Source organism: Eretmochelys imbricata, chromosome 1, assembly GCF_965152235.1.
Source record: "Eretmochelys imbricata isolate rEreImb1 chromosome 1, rEreImb1.hap1, whole genome shotgun sequence".
In the NCBI taxonomy this organism is placed as follows: Eukaryota; Metazoa; Chordata; order Testudines; family Cheloniidae; genus Eretmochelys; species Eretmochelys imbricata.
In genome coordinates this window covers 159,056,963-159,075,114 of record NC_135572.1, presented here as the reverse complement: position 1 = coordinate 159,075,114, position 18,152 = coordinate 159,056,963, and the positions used below count along the sequence as shown (strand labels likewise).

The 18,152-nt window shown below is 43.0% G+C and overlaps 2 protein-coding genes across 3 annotated transcripts in view; both read left to right on the top strand.

The window, feature by feature from the left end:
* SLC37A1 (solute carrier family 37 member 1) overlaps positions 1 to 18,152 on the top strand; it is a 60,474-nt gene that overhangs the window by 23,402 nt on the left and 18,920 nt on the right. For both annotated transcript variants that reach the window (XM_077818131.1, XM_077818129.1), the window contains exons 10-12: positions 12,138 to 12,269; positions 16,092 to 16,182; positions 17,976 to 18,038. In XM_077818131.1, coding sequence (XP_077674257.1) covers positions 12,138 to 12,269; positions 16,092 to 16,182; positions 17,976 to 18,038 — 286 coding nt within the window. The remainder of the gene's footprint in view (positions 1 to 12,137; positions 12,270 to 16,091; positions 16,183 to 17,975; positions 18,039 to 18,152) is intronic.
* Positions 5,379 to 7,041, top strand: LOC144265492 (uncharacterized). The gene is made up of 2 exons (XM_077818133.1): positions 5,379 to 5,880; positions 6,468 to 7,041. Exons 1-2 carry the CDS (start codon positions 5,472 to 5,474, stop codon positions 6,620 to 6,622), a joined length of 564 nt encoding a protein of 187 aa, XP_077674259.1. The 5' UTR covers positions 5,379 to 5,471; the 3' UTR covers positions 6,623 to 7,041.

Below are 18,152 nucleotides of genomic sequence, written 5' to 3'. Positions count from 1 at the left end.
CTTAATCTTTTCATGAACATCAGCAAGATAATTGCCCCACACCCAGCCTCATTGTCTGATGCATTTGACCTACTGTTTCCAAGGAAACCTTGCTCTCTGGAGCGCAAAGCATCGCTCCCTCCCACAGATTCTTATTTGCAATCCCATAGGAGGTTTTAAACACATTTCTCTCCTAGACTTCACTCAGAAATAGCCCCAGAATGCAAAATTTGCCAAGAGTTCAATTCATCCTAGGAAGTCACATGATGTTTGAATATGGGAATACCTCAAATTTAAAATTTGAAGTCCGAAAAGTACAGAGTGAAGTCAACAGGAGTGGAGGGTAGTGCATTCTCCTGTATTCACCACAGGATTAATTTGTAGAAGTTAAATCAATTAATAGAACATTGATTAACAAATCAGGTTGCTGAAATATAGATGAATAACAACTGAAGGGTACAGCTAAAGTATTAGGATAATAAACAGACAGTGCCATCACTTGAAACAAAAACCTTGGCCTTGCTAGACCAGCTGCAGAATTTTGCAGGAAGTCATAAAATTCTAGCTGCCACTTTGTTTTCAGTCCTTCTGAAAAGCAAATTCCCATGGGGAATGGGTCCCTTTGAAAATTTCTGAAACATTTTTTGTAAATAATAATTCAAGAGTCTATTTGAATCTAAGCAGAGCAGAGACAATCTTCTAATTGCAGATGAAGCAATAAAAACTTGAAAAGTTACCATGAGGAGTAGTTCCTCACAGAGAGTAAATCTAAGGCACCATCTGTGAGTTGGTCTGGTGATTTTTATTTTCATGTTCCCCATAATTTGAAGGGACAAGAAAACAGGGAGTCCAGTTCCCTCCATACTTTCAAGTGACTACACTGTAAGTTACAAGCTATGCAAAAATTGCTAATTTTTCCTCCCGAATCAGTGGCAGAGACTGGAACAGAACCTACAACACCTAACTCTGACTTTCTCCACAGATTTCTCAGGATACACAGGGTCACTTGTATCTGGCTTTGCTCGGTTAAAAAAGGAGTTCTATCTGGAAACAGAATCCACTCATGAAGATAATTTCATTTAAAATTAAGGGTTTTTTTTGTTTTTTTCAACTATCCCAAAAATAGAAGGTGCACTTTAAGTGCTTTGGCCATTTTACCTTGGTTTGTGTACTTGTACATCTGAAACTTGTTTCAAAATATTTCAGTCTGGTGTAAATGCCAGAAGTGGAGTCTTTGTCTAAGCTTTCCACAGAGCTCTGCTCTCCACAGAAGCTGTAGTTCAAGCAGTCTGTGCACTCTGCAATAAAGGAATTTGATAAGTGACAGTAGAGGGCAGGTTTAATGGCATTTGTAATAGGGAAAGAAACGTACAGCGTTATGTGAAGATTTGGTATCTTTTTCATTGCTTCTAATCTAATCTCTCATTCACTGCTCTTGCAACATAGCCTATAGACCCAGCTGATCATTACCTATGAACATGTTGCAATTCTTTTGTTCTAAGGACTCTTTTAACTTGGCTTTCCCTTTCTGCAGAAATATCAGTTCTTTAAAAAATTCTTGTGGTAAAGTTCTCCCATATCTGGAAGGCTCCCTACTTTTCAACTTCTTACTTCTCTCCAGAAGATAAAGTGTAAATATTTAATATGCAGCCTCTCAGTCTAGTCCTCGTCTCCAGGCATTTCCCCTTTACCAGAGTATATGGCATTTAAACAGTGAAATGGAAAAAAATCTTTCACTTTTTCTCTTCTTAACCTTTAGATAAAGATATAGCTGCTCTTTCCTCAGATAATAGATTTTCTTTCTGCTAGATCATTGTAATTCACTTCCCAACACGACTCTTCTTTTCAATAAGACCATTTCTAGTATGTATTTTGCAGAATCCTTGTTCTTGGACTTGGGCCCGTCAAGGATAATTACTTCAATCTTTGACTGCACTTTACCTTTTATGGATTATACATAATTTATCCTCATCCCTCCATAAATTTTCTGCACTGGAGGAATGAACAACTAAAGAACAACAAAAATATGCATCCATAAACTTTATCTGGGGCAAATTTTGTCTATATTTCCTTTTAAATTAAGACTTTAGATATGGACAGGGCATGCTTTTCTGACTATATTTTTTACATAACATTCAGGATGTACTAAGGCACTTTGTAAAGTTTAGTGCCTCCCTCTGCTCCTCTAATGTTATACCCAACTGAACACAGCCCCATGTTCTCTCTACCTGGTGGTGAATATACATTTAAGGTTTACCTAACCCACACATTTCATGTCTATGGCAAATCTTTTTAGATAAAGTGTCATATGGTGACATTTTTCAAAGAATGCAATTTCAGCATGCACTGATGTGCAACTGCACATGCAAATGAATGGCTATATTTACAGGAAAGCAACTATTTTAGATCTGTTCCAGTTGGGGGCCTGGGGAGCCCACAGAGGATAGATAGGATCAGATCCTTGGGGGGAGGCGGGGCGTACCCCAAAGACCATAACTACAACCCTGGTGCCCCCTTCCTGGGCTCGGACAGCTAGAATGAATATTTTATAAGAGAATGTGAGAAATCTTTATCTTCAATGGGGAGGGGGGAGGAGAGAGATTGTTCCTTTAATAGCAGCCTCTGAAATAAATGGATCAGTTTAGGAAGTCTAATTGTGATTAAAGTATTGCTACAAAATGTGGATTTTGTGGTGAAAAATATCAAAGCCATTAAGTAGAATGAGCGCACAATCTGAATTCCCTGTGCCGCTCCTGTGTACAGCACAATTTGAAATGAGAATATGTAAAAGTGCCTTCTCTTTCACATTTTGCAAGATTCACAGAGCTCCACCTGAATTTAAAATAACTAGAATGTACAGTTATCAAACCATAAGTTTTTCCATTTGGCTTTGCATCTGAGGTGTGATGAACAAAGATCTTTGGTATGTGAAAGTAGGGTCTAACCCTGTTTCTAGCATCAGTGACTTCTTTAAGGTAGTGCTCTTTAAAATTGTCTTGCAGAGCTCAAAGTCCTACATGAATGGTACAAATAAATTCAGAGTCCATAAGCCAACCTTAAATCTTAAAGAAACCAAAAAACTTCAGGTACAATGAAATGTCTTAAGTTAAAACTATGTAAGATTTTCTAAGCTCAGATAGAATCTTTACAATGAAAATGGCTTCACCCAGGAATATTTCAATCTGCTAAAGATCTTATAGAAAAATATAAATATAAAAATATTTCAACTTACTTTAAAACAGTGTTTTAGGGGGAGATTTTTCAAAGACACAAAAGGCAGGTAGGTGACTGACTGCCTTTTATGCGTACGAAAATCTTCCCCTTAATTTCTTCTATACTGTAGTGTTCCCTTAGCAGTTTTTTGCTTTCGGCTGGAGATTTACTGCTTCTTAAAAATAATGACCTATTTAACAACTTCTGTGCCCTATTGTCCTCACCTACAAAACCAGTTGCATCACTTTCTGGGGTACACTTTGAGTTCTTCAGAATGAACATTTTAATTTTAAAAGAAGGGGAAGAGTAGTGAGAGCAATGTGAGCAAAAGTCACAATAGTGATAAGGGGATGAGCATAAACCCATAGCCTGGATCAAAAACATCCCCAACTTTGGGAGACCTTCAGATCCCAGCGTTGTAGTTGTGATCAATCTCTTCAATAATCGCATCCCTGAGTTTCATTGAGGAGAGCAGAGTAATGTGCTGTATACACAAAGTACAAATAGCCAAAACATAAGTACCTTTCACTCTGCATCCCTTTGTTTACTAAATATGCTGTGTAGGATCTATTACAAGGGAATGTAGTTGATTATTCACTAGTGAGTAGAGGAGAGACCATTTCTCTTCTCTCCCCCCACCCCAGGGACAACACAGCTGGTTTTGTTTCTTTGGCGTTCCGAAACCCATTAAAGTCTATGTGAGTCTTTCCACTGAGTTCCAAGGACTCTGGACCAAGCCCTTACTGATGAGCAGCTATTTTATGTGTTCTTCCTTTCATTCTAAGGCCTGAGTTATGCCTGGTAGGCAGAGCCTGTAATGATGCTCGGTGTGCAGCCGAACCACTCCAAGGGAACAAAATGGCTCCTGGAGCTCCCTGGGGAACAGAAGTAATTTGCTACTCTCTATTAAGGTGCCATATAGACCCCATCACATGGCTAACAAGCTCTCCTGGTTTGTGGGGTGGAGAAACAAAGGCATGATTCGGCCTTCTCCACTTTTGTCTTGTTGCTTGCAGAGGAAACAACATGTTAGCAGTGCCTGCACTCCCCTGAGTGCAGGGACTGTGATTCTGGAGGTCCATTACGTGGGCCATTCATGAGAGGCACAGTTTAGCCCTCTGATTTTGTGTGTGTGTGAATGGTTAGTTATGTGTGTGCATAATATGTAACCTTTTGAGTGGTTGGATTTCAGCATGGAGACTGAACACTCTGGGTTGGGAGGCACCTCCTCCCACCCTCCATACTGAGAACATCTATAGAGAAAAGGAATAGAGTTATTCTATCTCCCCATTGTACATACTTATTTACTGAACTTTGCAGGCCCTTTGTTTGCAAAAACAGTCCTTCTGAAAATGAGAACTGAGTGCAATCTAACCTAGACAACACAAGACAGGCTAAGTACAGTATTCATGATACTGGACAACGTAAAATCTCATTCCCTTGGTGAAGTACGGCTCTGAACATCACCTGAGGACCATTTTTTAAAGGTTTTCTACAGGTGGTAGGTGGTTGTTTGGTTGCTTGTTTGTCATATAGACACTTTTTTTAAAATAATGAGAGTAGTCTTCATCTAATTCTTTGTGGGGAGGAAACACAGTGGAAAAACTAGCCCTGGGTAAATACTGCTAAAAATTCTTGAGATGACTCATTCTTCAACAAACTGCTTCCACTGTGTTTGCTCCCCCAGTGGCCAGTGAGTTTACTTGCATGAATATTCATGGAAACAGAAAGGCTTTAAGTTTGTTAGCCCTGGTCTACACTAGGACTTTAGGTCAAATTTAGCAGCGTTAAATTGATGTAAACCTGCACCTGTCCACACGATGAAGCCCTTTATTTCGACTTAAAGGGCTCTTAAAATCGATTTCCTTACTCCACCCCTGACAAGTGGATTAGCGCTTAAATCGGCCTTGCCGGCTCGAATTTGGGGTACTGTGGACACAATTCGATGGTATTGGCCTCTGGGAGCTATCCCAGAGTGCTCCATTGTGACCGCTCTGGACAGCACTCTCAACTCAGATGCACTGGCCAGGTAGACAGGAAAAGAACCACGAACTTTTGAATCTCATTTCCTGTTTGGCCAGCGTGGCAAGCTGCAGGTGACCATGCAGAGCTCATCAGCAGAGGTGACCATGATGGAGTCCCAGAATCGCAAAAGAGCTCCAGCATGGACCGAACGGGAGGTACGGGATCTGATCGCTGTTTGGGGAGAGGAATCCGTGCTATCAGAACTCCGTTCCAGTTTTTGAAATGCCAAAACCTTTGTCAAAATCTCCCAGGGCATGAAGGACAGAGGCCATAACAGGGACCCGAAGCAGTGCCGCGTGAAACTGAAGGAGTTGAGGCAAGCCTACCAGAAAACCAGAGAGGCGAACGGCCGCTCCGGGTCAGAGCCCCAAACATGCCGCTTCTATGATGAGCTGCATGCCATTTTAGGGGGTTCAGCCACCATTACCCCAGCCGTGTTGTTTGACTCCTTCAATGGAAATGGAGGCAACACGGAAGCAGGTTTTGGGGACGAAGAAGATGAGGAGGAGGAGGACGAGGTTGTAGATAGCTCACAGCAAGCAAGCAGAGAAACCGCTTTTCCCGACAGCCAGGAACTGTTTCTCACCCTGGACCTGGAGCCAGTACCCCCCGAACCCACCCAAGGCTGCCTCCTGCACCCGGCAGGCGGAGAAGGGACCTCCGGTGAGTGTACCTTTTAAAATACTATACATGGTTTAAAAGCAAGCATGTGAAAGGATTACTTTGCCCTGGCATTCACGGCTCTCCTGGATGTACTCCCAAAGCCTTTGCAAAAGGTTTCTGGGGAGGGCAGCCTTATTGCGTCCTTCATGGTAGGACACTTTACCACTCCAGGCCAGTAACACGTACTCGGGAATCATTGTACAACAAAGCATTGCAGTGTATGTTTGCTGGCGTTCAAACAACATCCGTTCTTTATCTCTCTGTGTTATCCTCAGGAGAGTGAGATATAATTCATGGTCACCTGGTTGAAATAGAGTGCTTTTCTTCAGGGGACACTCAGAGGAGCCCGTTCCTGCTGGGCTGTTTGCCTGTGGCTAAATAGAAATGTTCCCTGCTGTTAGCCACGGGGAGGGGGGAGGGTTGAGGGGGTAGCCACGCGGTGGGGGGAGGCAAAATGCGACCTTGTAACGAAAGCACATGTGCTATGTATGTAATGTTAACAGCAAGGTTTACCCTGAAAGACTGTAGCCACTGTTTTATAAAATGTGTCTTTTTAAATACCGCTGTCCCTTTATTTTCTCCACCAGCTGCATGTGTTTCAATGATCACAGGATCTTCTCCTTCCCAGAGGCTAGTGAAGATTAGAAAGAAAAAAAAAAACGCACTCGAGATGAAGTGTTCTCCGAGCTCATGCTGTCCTCCCACACTGACAGAGCACAGACGAATGCGTGGAGGCAAATAATGTCAGAGTGCAGGAAAGCACAAAATGACCGGGAGGAGTGGTGGCGGGCTGAAGAGAGTAAGTGGCGGGCTGAAGAGAGTAAGTGGCGGGCTGAAGACAGGGCTGAAGCTCAAATGTGGCAGCAGCGTGATGAGAGGAGGCAGGATTCAATGCTGAGGCTGCTGGAGGACCAAACCAGTATGCTCCAGTGTATGGTTGAGCTGCAGCAAAGGCAGCTGGAGCACAGACTGCCACTACAGCCCCTGTGTAACCAACCGCCCTCCTCCCCAAGTTCCAGAGCCTCCACACCCAGACGCCCAAGAACGTGGTGAGGGGGCCTCCCGCCAACCAGCCACTCCACCACAGAGGATTGCCCCAAAAAAAGAAGGCTGTCATTCAATAAATTTTAAAGTTGTAAACTTTTAAAGTGCTGTGTGGCATTTTCCTTCCCTCCTCCACCACCCCTCCTGGGCTACCTTGGTAGTCATCCCCCTATTTGTGTGATGAATGAATAAAGAATGCATGAATGTGAAGCAACAATGACTTTATTGCCTCTGCAAGCAGTGATCGAAGGAACGAGGGGAGGGTGGTTAGCTTACAGGGAAGTAGAGTGAACCAAGGGGCGGGGGGTTTCATCAAGGAGAAACAAACAGAACTTTCACACCGTAGCCTGGACAGTCATGAAACTGGTTTTCAAAGCTTCTCTGATGCGTACCGCGCTCTCCTGTGCTCTTCTAACCACCCTGGTGTCTGGCTGCGCATAACCAGCAGCCAGGCGATTTGCCTCAACCTCCCACCCCGCCATAAACGTCTCCCCCTTACTCTCACATATTGTGGAGCACACAGCAAGCAGTAATAACGGTGGAAATATTGGTTTCGCTGAGGTCTAAGCGAGTCAGTAAACTGCACCAGCGCGCCTTTGAACGTCCAAATGCGCATTCTACCACCATTCTGCACTTGCTCAGCCTGTAGTTGAACAGCTCCTGACTACTGTCCAGGCTGCCTGTGTACGGCTTCATGAGCCATGGCATTAAGGGGTAGGCTGGGTCCCCAAGGATACATATAGGCATTTCAACATCCCCAACAGTTATTTTCTGGTCTGGGAATAAAGTCCCTTCCTGCAGCTTTTGAAACAGACCAGAGTTCCTGAAGATGCGAGCATCATGTACCTTTCCCAGCCATCCCACGTTGATATTGGTGAAACGTCCCTTGTGATCCACCAGAGCTTGCAGCACTATCGAAAAGTACCCCTTGCGGTTTATGTACTCGGCGGCTTGGTGCTCCGGTGCCAAGATAGGGATATGGGTTCCGTCTATAGCCCCACCACAGTTAGGGAGTCCCATTGCAGCAAAGCCATCCACTATGACCTGCACATTTCCCAGGGTCACTACCCTTGATATCAGCAGATCTTTGATTGCACGAGCTACTTGCATCACAGCAGCCCCAACAGTAGATTTGCCCACTCCAAATTGATTCCCAACTGACCGGTAGCTGTCTGGCATTGCAAGCTTCCACAGGGCTATCGCCACTCGCTTCTCAACTGTGAGGGCTGCTCTCATCTTGGTATTCATGCACTTCAGGGCAGGCGAAAGCAAGTCACAAAGGTCCGTGAAAGTGCCCTTACGCATGCGAAAGTTTCGCAGCCACTGGGAATCGTCCCAGACCTGCAACACTATGCGGTCCCACCAGTCTGTGCTTGTTTCCTGAGCCCAGAATCGGCGTTCCACAGCATGAACCTGCCCCATTAGCACCATGATGCATGCATTGGCAGGGCCCGTGCTTTCAGAGAAATCTGTGTCCATGTCCTGATCACTCACATGACCGCACTGATGTCGCCTCCTCGCCCGGTATCGCTTTGGCAGGTTCTGGTGCTGCTTATACCGCTGGATAATGCGTGTGGTGTTTAATGTGCTCCTAATTGCCAAAGTGAGCTGAGCGGCCTCCATGCTTGCCTTGGTATGGCGTCCGCACAGAAAAAAGGCGCGGAACGATTGTCTGCCGTTGCTCTGACTGAGGGAGGGGCGACTGACGACACAGCTTACAGGGTTGGCTTCAGGGAGCTAAAATCAACAAAGGGGGTGGCTTTACATCAAGGAGTATTTCAGGCAGGACTTCATGGAGGGTTCCAATAAGAAATGGTGCACCTAAGTTATTGTTCTTATTGGAACAAGGAGGTTAGTCTGGCCTCTGATTGATACATGGCTAGATTTACCTCGCTGCACCTTCTCTGTGAGTGACTACAGTGTGACCTAGAGGAATGAGTCCCCTAGACAGGGGAGGGGGGGAAGCAAATGAGTACAAAACAAATCTGGTCTATTACTTGTTTTGATCCACTCCATCTATCTTTTACATCTTTGGCTGGCAGCAGACGGTGCAGAAGGACTGCATGTCATCCACATCTCTTGCCTGTCCGGCAGAAGATGGTACAGTACGACTGCTAGCAATCCGTATCACCTGCCTGCTCACCATAAGACGGTTCAATAGGACTGACTGCAGGACTAAAGAGAATGACCTGGTCAAGTCGCTCCAAATTTAGTCCCTGCGCCCATGTCTGCCCAGGCGCTTCCAGCCGACGTGGCCAGGAGCACCTCGGACACGATGATGACGGCTACCAGTCATATTGCACCGTCTGCTGCCAGAAGGCAATGGGTTGCTGCTACTGTGTAGCAATGCCGTACCGCGTCTGCCAGCACCCAGGAGACATACGGTGACTGTTACCTGAGCGGGCTCCATGCTTGCCATGGTATGGCATCTGCACAGGTAACTCAGGAAAAAAGGCGCGAAACGATTGTCTGCCCTTGCTTTCACGGAGGGAGGGAGGGAAGGGGAGCCTGACGATATGTACCCAGAACCACCCGTGACAATGTTTTAGCCCCATCAGGCATTGGGATCTCAACCCAGAATTCCAATGGGCAGCGGAGACTGCGGGAACTATGGGATAGCTACCCACAGTGCAACGCTCCGGAAGTCGACTCTAGCCTCGGTACTGTGGAAGCGCTCCGCCGAGTTAATGCACTTAGAGCATTTCTGTGGGGACACACACACTCGAATATATAAAACCGATTTCTAAAAAACCGACTTCTATAAATTCGACCTTATTCCGTAGCGTAGACATACCCTTAGAGGTTATTGGCAGGAGCAAACTTTACATTTGTAAATCAGTACTGGTATTCACACCAGAAACCTGATTCTGGATTTGTCTCTTCAGAGAACAGAAATACCTTGTGACCAGAACAAAACAAAAATCTTCATTTCATTTCAAAATGTTGATTTGACTCTAACTACTTTTTGTTTTCACATCTTCCTGTGGTGAAAATTGTTTCTCAGAATTGATTATTTTCTCCCCCAAAAATTTAGTTTCAGTGGCAAAATCATATTTTTAGGTAAGAAAACTTTCCACACACCAAACTTCAACCAGTTCTACTTGTCACCTATGTGTTCAATCAAAATTAACCAAAGCATTCTGAACTAAGTATATTCACTGTTTACAATGAACTGTTTGAGTACAACCTACAGCCCAGATGTTACTTGCCAGTATTATGCTCTGAATAATTTTAAAATAAGGGCAAGAGTCTTGAATCTCATAAGCTGTTTTTGGACAATTCATAAACAAAAAGAGCTGAAATCTGAAAATAAACTGTTGGCTGTAATTTGCTCTGCCAGCTCTAATCATAACTCTCAGTAATGGGCACTCTTGTCAGTTTGTGCGGAGAGGCTATAGATTGAATGGATCAGGAGACTTTATCCTTTCACCCTGAGAGGTGTTCCATCTTGATCATGACGGACGAACACTGGCTGAGCAGCACTGGGATGCTTGCTGTCAAATCTGTTAGGGTTAATGTGCGTTTCCTAGGATTCAAATAAAGCTTAGATTCAAATAAACCTGGTAGTATTAAGCTCTTCTCCTAACTATCACACGTTTACATTAAATCTTGATGAAGGATGAACGTACATTAAAATCCTCTTGCAGCTAAAAAGAGAAGCACTGATAGGTCATCTTAAAGTGTGACAGTGGCATAGGGTGCAGGTGAAATACTGGGTTGCTACAGCTACCGAACCTCTCATTTTTACAAGCTGGCAAAAGAGTTTTGATGGACCGTGACAGCTGTGTGTCCAAAATTTCTGCCACCCCACATGGAAGCGAGTGGTGAATCTTGGATTTAGGTCTGAACTTCCCCAAGATTCAGGGGAAAGCACGTGAGAGGTTTTGGTTCAATGTAATCTCTGGCTAATTGGCTTGCTGCATTTAGGCACGGATTCCAAGCCCTATTCATATTGAATAGCACTTTACCCCAACAGCACTGTTGAACAGAGGTGCCAAATCAGATACTTCCAAGGGAGAACGATCAAATTATGGTCCCTACCCAACCCCCTCCTCCTGAAGGGACCCCAGGTTTCCCTCAGCCAGGGAGTGTACCCCTCTCTTACCACACAGTGCATGAGCCAGTCTGAGTTCTCGGTGGGCTCCCCTGCACTCTGCTGTACAGGAAGAGGCTCCTGGTGCGCCAGGTCACCACATCATTTCGCTCTGCCGCTCCTCCAAAATTTCAATGGCGTGGTAACCCTATGCTCCAGGTTGCAACACCATTCACTGAAACCTGGCCTGGCCACCCCTTCATGTGTACAGAGGGGAGGCCAGGTCAAACTTTAGTGGCAATGTGACTACACAGCTGGGGTGTTGGTCCAGACCCCTCTGGCAGTAGCTGTAGTTGTTTAGTATGAGCCAGCTGCTTAAAGGTGGTTGGGCCATGGCCCCCCTGCTCCATGGCCTATGGAACTTTGAGCAAGTGCAAAAAGCGTTTTGGCGGGGGGGGGGGGGATTTGCTCTCACTTCCCCCCGCCACCCTCTGTAATTGATGCCACTGCTATTGAAGTCAGGTGGAGTAAGGTACTACTCAGTGTAAAACATCAGAATCTAGTCCTTCGATGATAATGATTTAATTCATAGGTGTCACTGCATGAATGAGTAAGACTGAAAACTGGAGGTGAGGAACAAAACAAACTCATGAGTCTCTTAAAACTAAGCATATGCTATGCATACCTGAACAGTACAAATGATCCCTACTTAAACTGATGAATGTGAAGATACAAGGGACAGAAATTCTGAAAAATCAGCTTAATATTTATATAGAAGCCAGGTAATGTCAGTGATATCTTCAGTATGTTAACCAAGAAGTGTTTTCAACTCCAACTAGTGAAACCACATTTGAATGGTGGATGGGGAGAAGCCATGAAAAGTAGAAGAAATAAGTCAATTTCCAATAGCTGGGTTCCATTCAGGGCACGCTATGATGTGTAGTGGTTTTGCAATTTGAAATCTGCTCACAATACAGACACTGTAGTGCTTTGACTTCAGAAGTAAATGCATGCAGGCCTAAACAATAGTGCTTTTTTCACTAAAGATTTCAGAATCAGTGAATCACTTTCTGTAGTACAAAAAGTAAAGTCACAAGACATGTGAATGACTTGGTTGTTTGATACATACGTTTTTAATGTATTTACTTTTCTTTTTGTGGTGGTGGGAAACTGTCTGTAGGATCCAGCGATGCAGTGTTTGCTTCCAGACAGAGAGAACTGCACAGTGCCACTGAACCATAATTTTGCAGTCACTGGGGAAGGTGGAACTAGAATGTCAGCTGTAAGCTTCATAGGCGCTTTGCGAATACCTGTGAGTACATGCATTAGTCTTATCCACTCTACTGTGCCTCGGCTTTTGCCCTACAGGATTCTGATTTTTAGACTGTTTAAATGGAGAAGTTGGACAAAGTTGGTTTTCCCATCTCAAAACTGGTATTCTATTCAGTCATGTTGAGTTTTGACTGGATGTCGGAAATCGGGGGGTATAAGGGATAAGACAAAGTGGGCGACCTATTCAGAAGAAGAGAGGATACAGGAAAAAGGTAACATTTGGCTCAAATAAGCAAGTTGAATAAATTAATGAATCACATATTAGAATTTACAAATATTCAAAAAACTAGTGAGTGCAAGTTTAAACCTGCTCTTGATGTTTTAAGCTGTATAACTAGCACTCACACACTTCATAACTGTCATAAATATAAAGGGAAGGGTAAACACCTTTAAAATCCCTCCTGGCCAGAGGAAAAACCCTTTCACCTGTAAAGGGTTAAGAAGCGAAGATAACCTCGCTGGCACCTGACCACAGTGACCAATGAGGAGACAAGATACTTTCAAACCTGGATGGGGGGAGAAACAAAGGGTCTGGGTCTGACTGTGTGATGATTTTGCCGGGGACAGAACAGGAATGGAGTCTTAGAACTTAGTAAGTAATCTAGCTAGATATGCGTTAGGTTCTGTTTGTTTAAATAGCTGAGAAAATAAGCTGTGCTGAATGGAATGGAGATTCCTGTTTTTGTGTCTTTTTGTAACTTAAGGTTTTACCTAGAGGGATTCTCTATGTTTTGAATCTAATTACCCTGTAAGGTATTTACCATCCTGATTTTACAGAGGTGATTCTTTTTTACTTTTTCTTCTATTAAAATTCTTCTTTTAAGAAACTAAATGCTTTTTTCATTGTTCTTAAGATCCAAGGGTTTGGGTCTGTGGTCACCTATGCAAATTGGTGAGGATTTTTATCAAACCTTCCCCAGAAAAAAGGGGGTAAGATTTGGGAGGATTTGGGGGGGAAAGACGTTTCCAAACGAACTCTTTCCTAATAATAATAATACCGGTGTTAGACGTTTGGTGGTGGCAGTGAAAGTCCAAGGGCAAAGGGTAAAATTAATTTGTACCTTGAGGAAGTTTTAACCTAAGCTTGTAAAAGTAAGCTTAGGAGGTTTTCATGCAGGTCCCCACATCTGTACCCTAGTGTTCAGAGTGGGGAAGGAACCTTGACAATAACCCAAGAGACTGATGACATTATTAACATAATGGGACAGTATTTATGAATGTGGGGAGAGAAATAAGGGCATCAGAGAGGGAACCTTGAATTACATGGGGTGGAGGGGAAGTAGCTGAAATACCTACAGCCTCTTCTGCAGTGGCCACAGAACTGTCCTTTCATAGCACCTCTTCTTATGCTCCTTGAAACCTCAGGTAACAGACTAGTCCCAATTAGAGCTGCTTGGAATTTTGTATCTAAATTATTATTGTTGGGGTTTTTTTTAATGGAAAAATGTAGTTTTCACAAAATTACTGATTTCTTTTTTCTTGAATTTTTTCACAATGGAAAATTGTGGGGGGAAAAATCTTTGGGGTAGGGTTGACCTGAATCAAAATATTTCCATTTATTGAACAGAATCAAAACGTTTTTGAGTCGTTGCAATCTTAATCTGCATCCACCTGAGCTACCATGGTACTTCATTGAAGTTGTAATTCAGGTCTTCCTCATTCTACTCTCTGGGTCAGGCTTCTCAGCTGGACTATATCTCCCATGATGCTCTTCATTTTCTGCTCTGGCTGAACTGCCATAGTGTATCATGGGAAATGTAGTTTCGCTGAGGAATCTGGCTCATAGAGGACAATGGGGGCATGAGGCATCCAAACTACAATTCCTTTGAGGCACTAGCAGCTCAGAAAGATGCAGTTCAATGTCAAACTGAAACAAAATGTTTCCAAATAGAAATTTTTTGGAACTTTTCGTTCTCTGAAAATTGTAGCAATTTTGACTTTTCATCCTGTTTTGAGACAAAAAAACAATGTTGAAATATCAGAATTTCCTGCAGGACAAAAGTTCTGATTTCTGACCAGCTTTAGTCCCAGTGGTTCTGCGATACTGTGATATCCTTACGTGTAATGAACTCTTCATCCGGTATGAGCAAGCTGAACTTCAGTGCATGTGCTTTTTTTTGTCAGATGTGTTTTGGTTTTGTTTTTTGGTGAGTGGGTATGAAGTGTAAGTCTGAAGTAGAGCTATATGAATTTGGTATGTAATATAATATATTCTATAGCCCATTACCCCCTGTTGTATGCGTATTTGTCCTCATATTTGGAGTAGTTGTATTGATGTACATTATGAAATGTTAATAATATTGTACCTATTAAAGGAAAGCACTTGATTACATCAGGGCTTCACTGCATTAATTGGCTGGCTATCTTGTTTAAGTTTTAAAGTGAAAAATGAATTCAACAATTGTTAAAATATGATGGAAACTTCTACCTAGTTTCCTGTCTACATCTTCCATAGTCAGTGGACTGTGTTCTACCCTGGTGTAAGCAGGCTATAACGCCATGGAAGTCAGTACAGTTGTACCTGCTTATAGTAGGATTTAATTTGGGCCAGTGTCACAAATGGCATCACGTCTTCAGGCAGATGACTTCCATCAGTAGTAGGTTCATAAATGATGATTGTCATTTTCAAAAGCTCCTAATTTGAAAGCACATTTTATGGCTTATGTAGGGGAACATCTTGCAACTCAAACTTTCAGGCTGCTGGATAAAAGGAAAGGGGCTTTGTTCAAATTCAGGGTAATAGCTCTGTTCAAGGAAACACAAATGAAATCCAGGCTGAACTGTTATTGGGCCAGTGTGAATGTAGGAAAGAGTTCCTGGCTCTATACGCTACCCTCCTGTACCCTTAGATTCTAACCATAACCTGATCCTGATATAGTATCTAAAATATCCTCTTCTGCCTTCTCCTTGAGTCTTGATTCTTCCCCCTCCACTTCTCCGTCACTTGCCAGTGGGAATGAATAACACTTTAAATACAGCAAGGGGTGGGTGGGTGGGTAGTGCGGGAGGGAGGGTGTTGAGGGGGACGGGAAAGCATGAATGGGTGGGGTAGGGGAGCGAATTTCCAGCAATCCATACTGACACCTGCAGGAGTAGCATAACAGCAAGGACTTAAAACTGTGTAAAACCCCAAACTACTGCCAGAAGATGACAAATGGTGGGGGAAGGATTGACAGGAACAGGTTTATGTGGCAGTCAAATACACTTCAGCTGTGTTTTTATAATAAATGAACCTTACATAGAATTCTCAGTTAAGGTGATAGGGTAAAAGAATACTGAGACTTGTATGTTAAATAAGCACCCACTTTTACTGAGCTGAGTCCTAACTAGGCACCTCTTTGAGACCATGTACCATATGGACTGTTTGGATTTTTGAAGAAATAAATACTACTGGTGAAATCTGGGCCCAAATTAAGTTGATGGGGAAAACACCCCAGGTTACAACAGTATGTGCCAGATCAGTTCTATAAAAGGGAAGATGCATATAACATGACAGAAAATCACTGTCAATCTCTGAAGTGGTTATAAGCTCTATCTTTCCTTATTAGTATTCTGGTTTTGGTTAGCTCAGTACAGTTACATGGAGAGAGAAAGATATACAAGTAGAATACTGCAATCTTCTTTGATCACAAGCTTCATGCTTCCAGAACAGGAAGACTCAAGGGAGAAATTCCTGAGACAGAAAGGATTAAGATGCCATTTGCAGATTGCTTGCATGGTGTGGTTTAACAGAAGCAAAGAAACAACAACAACACATGTCTAGGTACTAACCTTGTTCTTCTTTTTTCTTTTCTCACCTTAGGGAGTCATAGAATTCTCTCTCTGTTTGTTGTTTGCTAAACTGGTCAGTTACACTTTCCTTTTCTGGCTTCCACTCTATATCACAAATGTAGGTAAGTATCTGTGGGAGGAAAACAAGTATTTAGTTAAAAGAAAAGGAGTACTTGTGGCACCGTAGAGACAAACAAATTTATTTGAGCATAAGCTTTCGTGAGCTACAGCTCACTTCATCGGATGCATTCAGTGGAAAATACAGTGGGGAGATTTTATATACATAAAGAACATGAAACAATGGGTATTACCATACACACTGTAACCATAATAGATCACTTAAAGTGAGCTATTACCAGCAGGAGAGCGGGGGTGGGGGTGGGGGGTAGGGGAACCTTTTGTAGTGATAATCAAGGTGGGCCATTTCCAGCAGTTGACAAGAACGTCTGAGGAACAGCGGGGGGGGGGGTGTCATGGACTATGATGAGCCTAGTCACGTGAAAATAAACATGACTACTTTTGTTTTAAGCTATGGTTGCCCTAGTAGAGTTGAAAGACTGCCGTTTATTATATGTCAATGATACGTACTGAGAATTAAGAGATAGTGACCACAAAAATAAGAGTCTGATTTCTCTCTGAAAATTGCAAGTCTTTGTAATGTCTTTGGCTCTTGAGAACCAGCCAAAAATATTTCATTAAAAAAACCCTGTAATAATCATATATTTATAATGGTGCCTTACATCCTGATGGATCCCAAAGAGCTTAATAAGCTGCACAGAGGAATGACTTTATTACTATTTATTTATTTATTTATTTTATTAGATCATCACTATCATTGTGCTTTGTGCGATACAGAACATAGAGGAAGGCACACTGCCCCGAGAAGTTCCTATTCTTTGGGCTATCCTCTGGCTTTTAAATCCACAGCCTCATGACCAGAAGAGACAGGCAGGCAGAATGCCTGTAGGGAAGTGTGTGCAGTAGGGACGCTCACTACGTCCTTTGACAGGGCACAGTATGCCCTCCTAGTAACCAGTACTTCTGTGGTAATAGGTTTGATGAAGGGAGTAGATTAGCTAATAAGTTTTATGTTTAAAACAGTAGAATTAGTTTTACTATATGAACATTGGGGCATCAGGCATCAAATTCCGTTAGGTGCTTTTGAATAGCCCACCCTATGTTGCAGTAGCACGCAGATGCCCCTTGGTGCTAGGCACTGTGCAAACACATACAAAGACACAATCTTCGTTGGATATAGTTTATAATCTAGTTGCAGGGGTGTCCGTCTGCATGCTGGGGTGATCAAGTAGGCATTCTGCCTCCCTCTGCTCCTGGGGCATTGCAGCTTTGCACTGTTCCTTACTCCAGGCTGCGTTTAACCAACACAATATAGCCAATCAGTGATACTGGTCACGTAAGTAAGGGCTTCAGGATTAGGCTCCCTATGTGGCCTTAATTTGTACCAAGCATGTTTCTGAAACAAAGCAGCATTACTTATTGGTACTTACTAGTAGTGTGATGCTCTGATTATTTTTAAGACTGCTGCTAATGAACCAGAAAATTCTTGTGTACACTCACAAGTTTTACCACTTTAGCTCAAGTGGTATGAGCCCCTCTAGTATGGACACAGTTATATCAGTAGACAGGTATTTATACCAGTAAAGCTTATTCCTGTAAATAAGCCATTCTGGGGTAAGGCACCTTTGTACCATTATAACGGCACCCACACTAAGTTGTACTGGTTGTAACTAGATGGGTAAAAAAAAAATCACACCACTAGCTAACATAATTATTCTGGAGCAAAAGCTGTCTGTGGACCAGGCTTTACATATAAATCTAAATAAAATGAATAAATTTCTCCTAGTTTTGAAGTGAGAGGCTATTCTAATCAGATTTATTCTGCTTTTATTGTCAGAGCATCTTGATGCAAAAAGAGCTGGGGATCTTTCCACATTGTTTGATGTGGGTGGAATCTTTGGTAAGTTTAACACACTATTATTAATCAGACCTAGGTTAGAAAATCTGTAGCGCACACAGCTGTTCTGTTTTACTCTTTTAGTAAGAAATTGGGGGTTGGTCTTGCATCCACCAG

Coding starts and splice junctions, on each gene's coding strand:
- LOC144265492 (XM_077818133.1), top strand. CDS start 5,472: ATGAAGGACAGAGGCCATAACAGGGACCCGAAGCAGTGCCGCGTGAAA. Junction 5,881..6,467: donor AGGCGGAGAAGGGACCTCCG/GTGAGTGTACCT, acceptor TTTCTCCACCAG/CTGCATGTGTTTCAATGATC.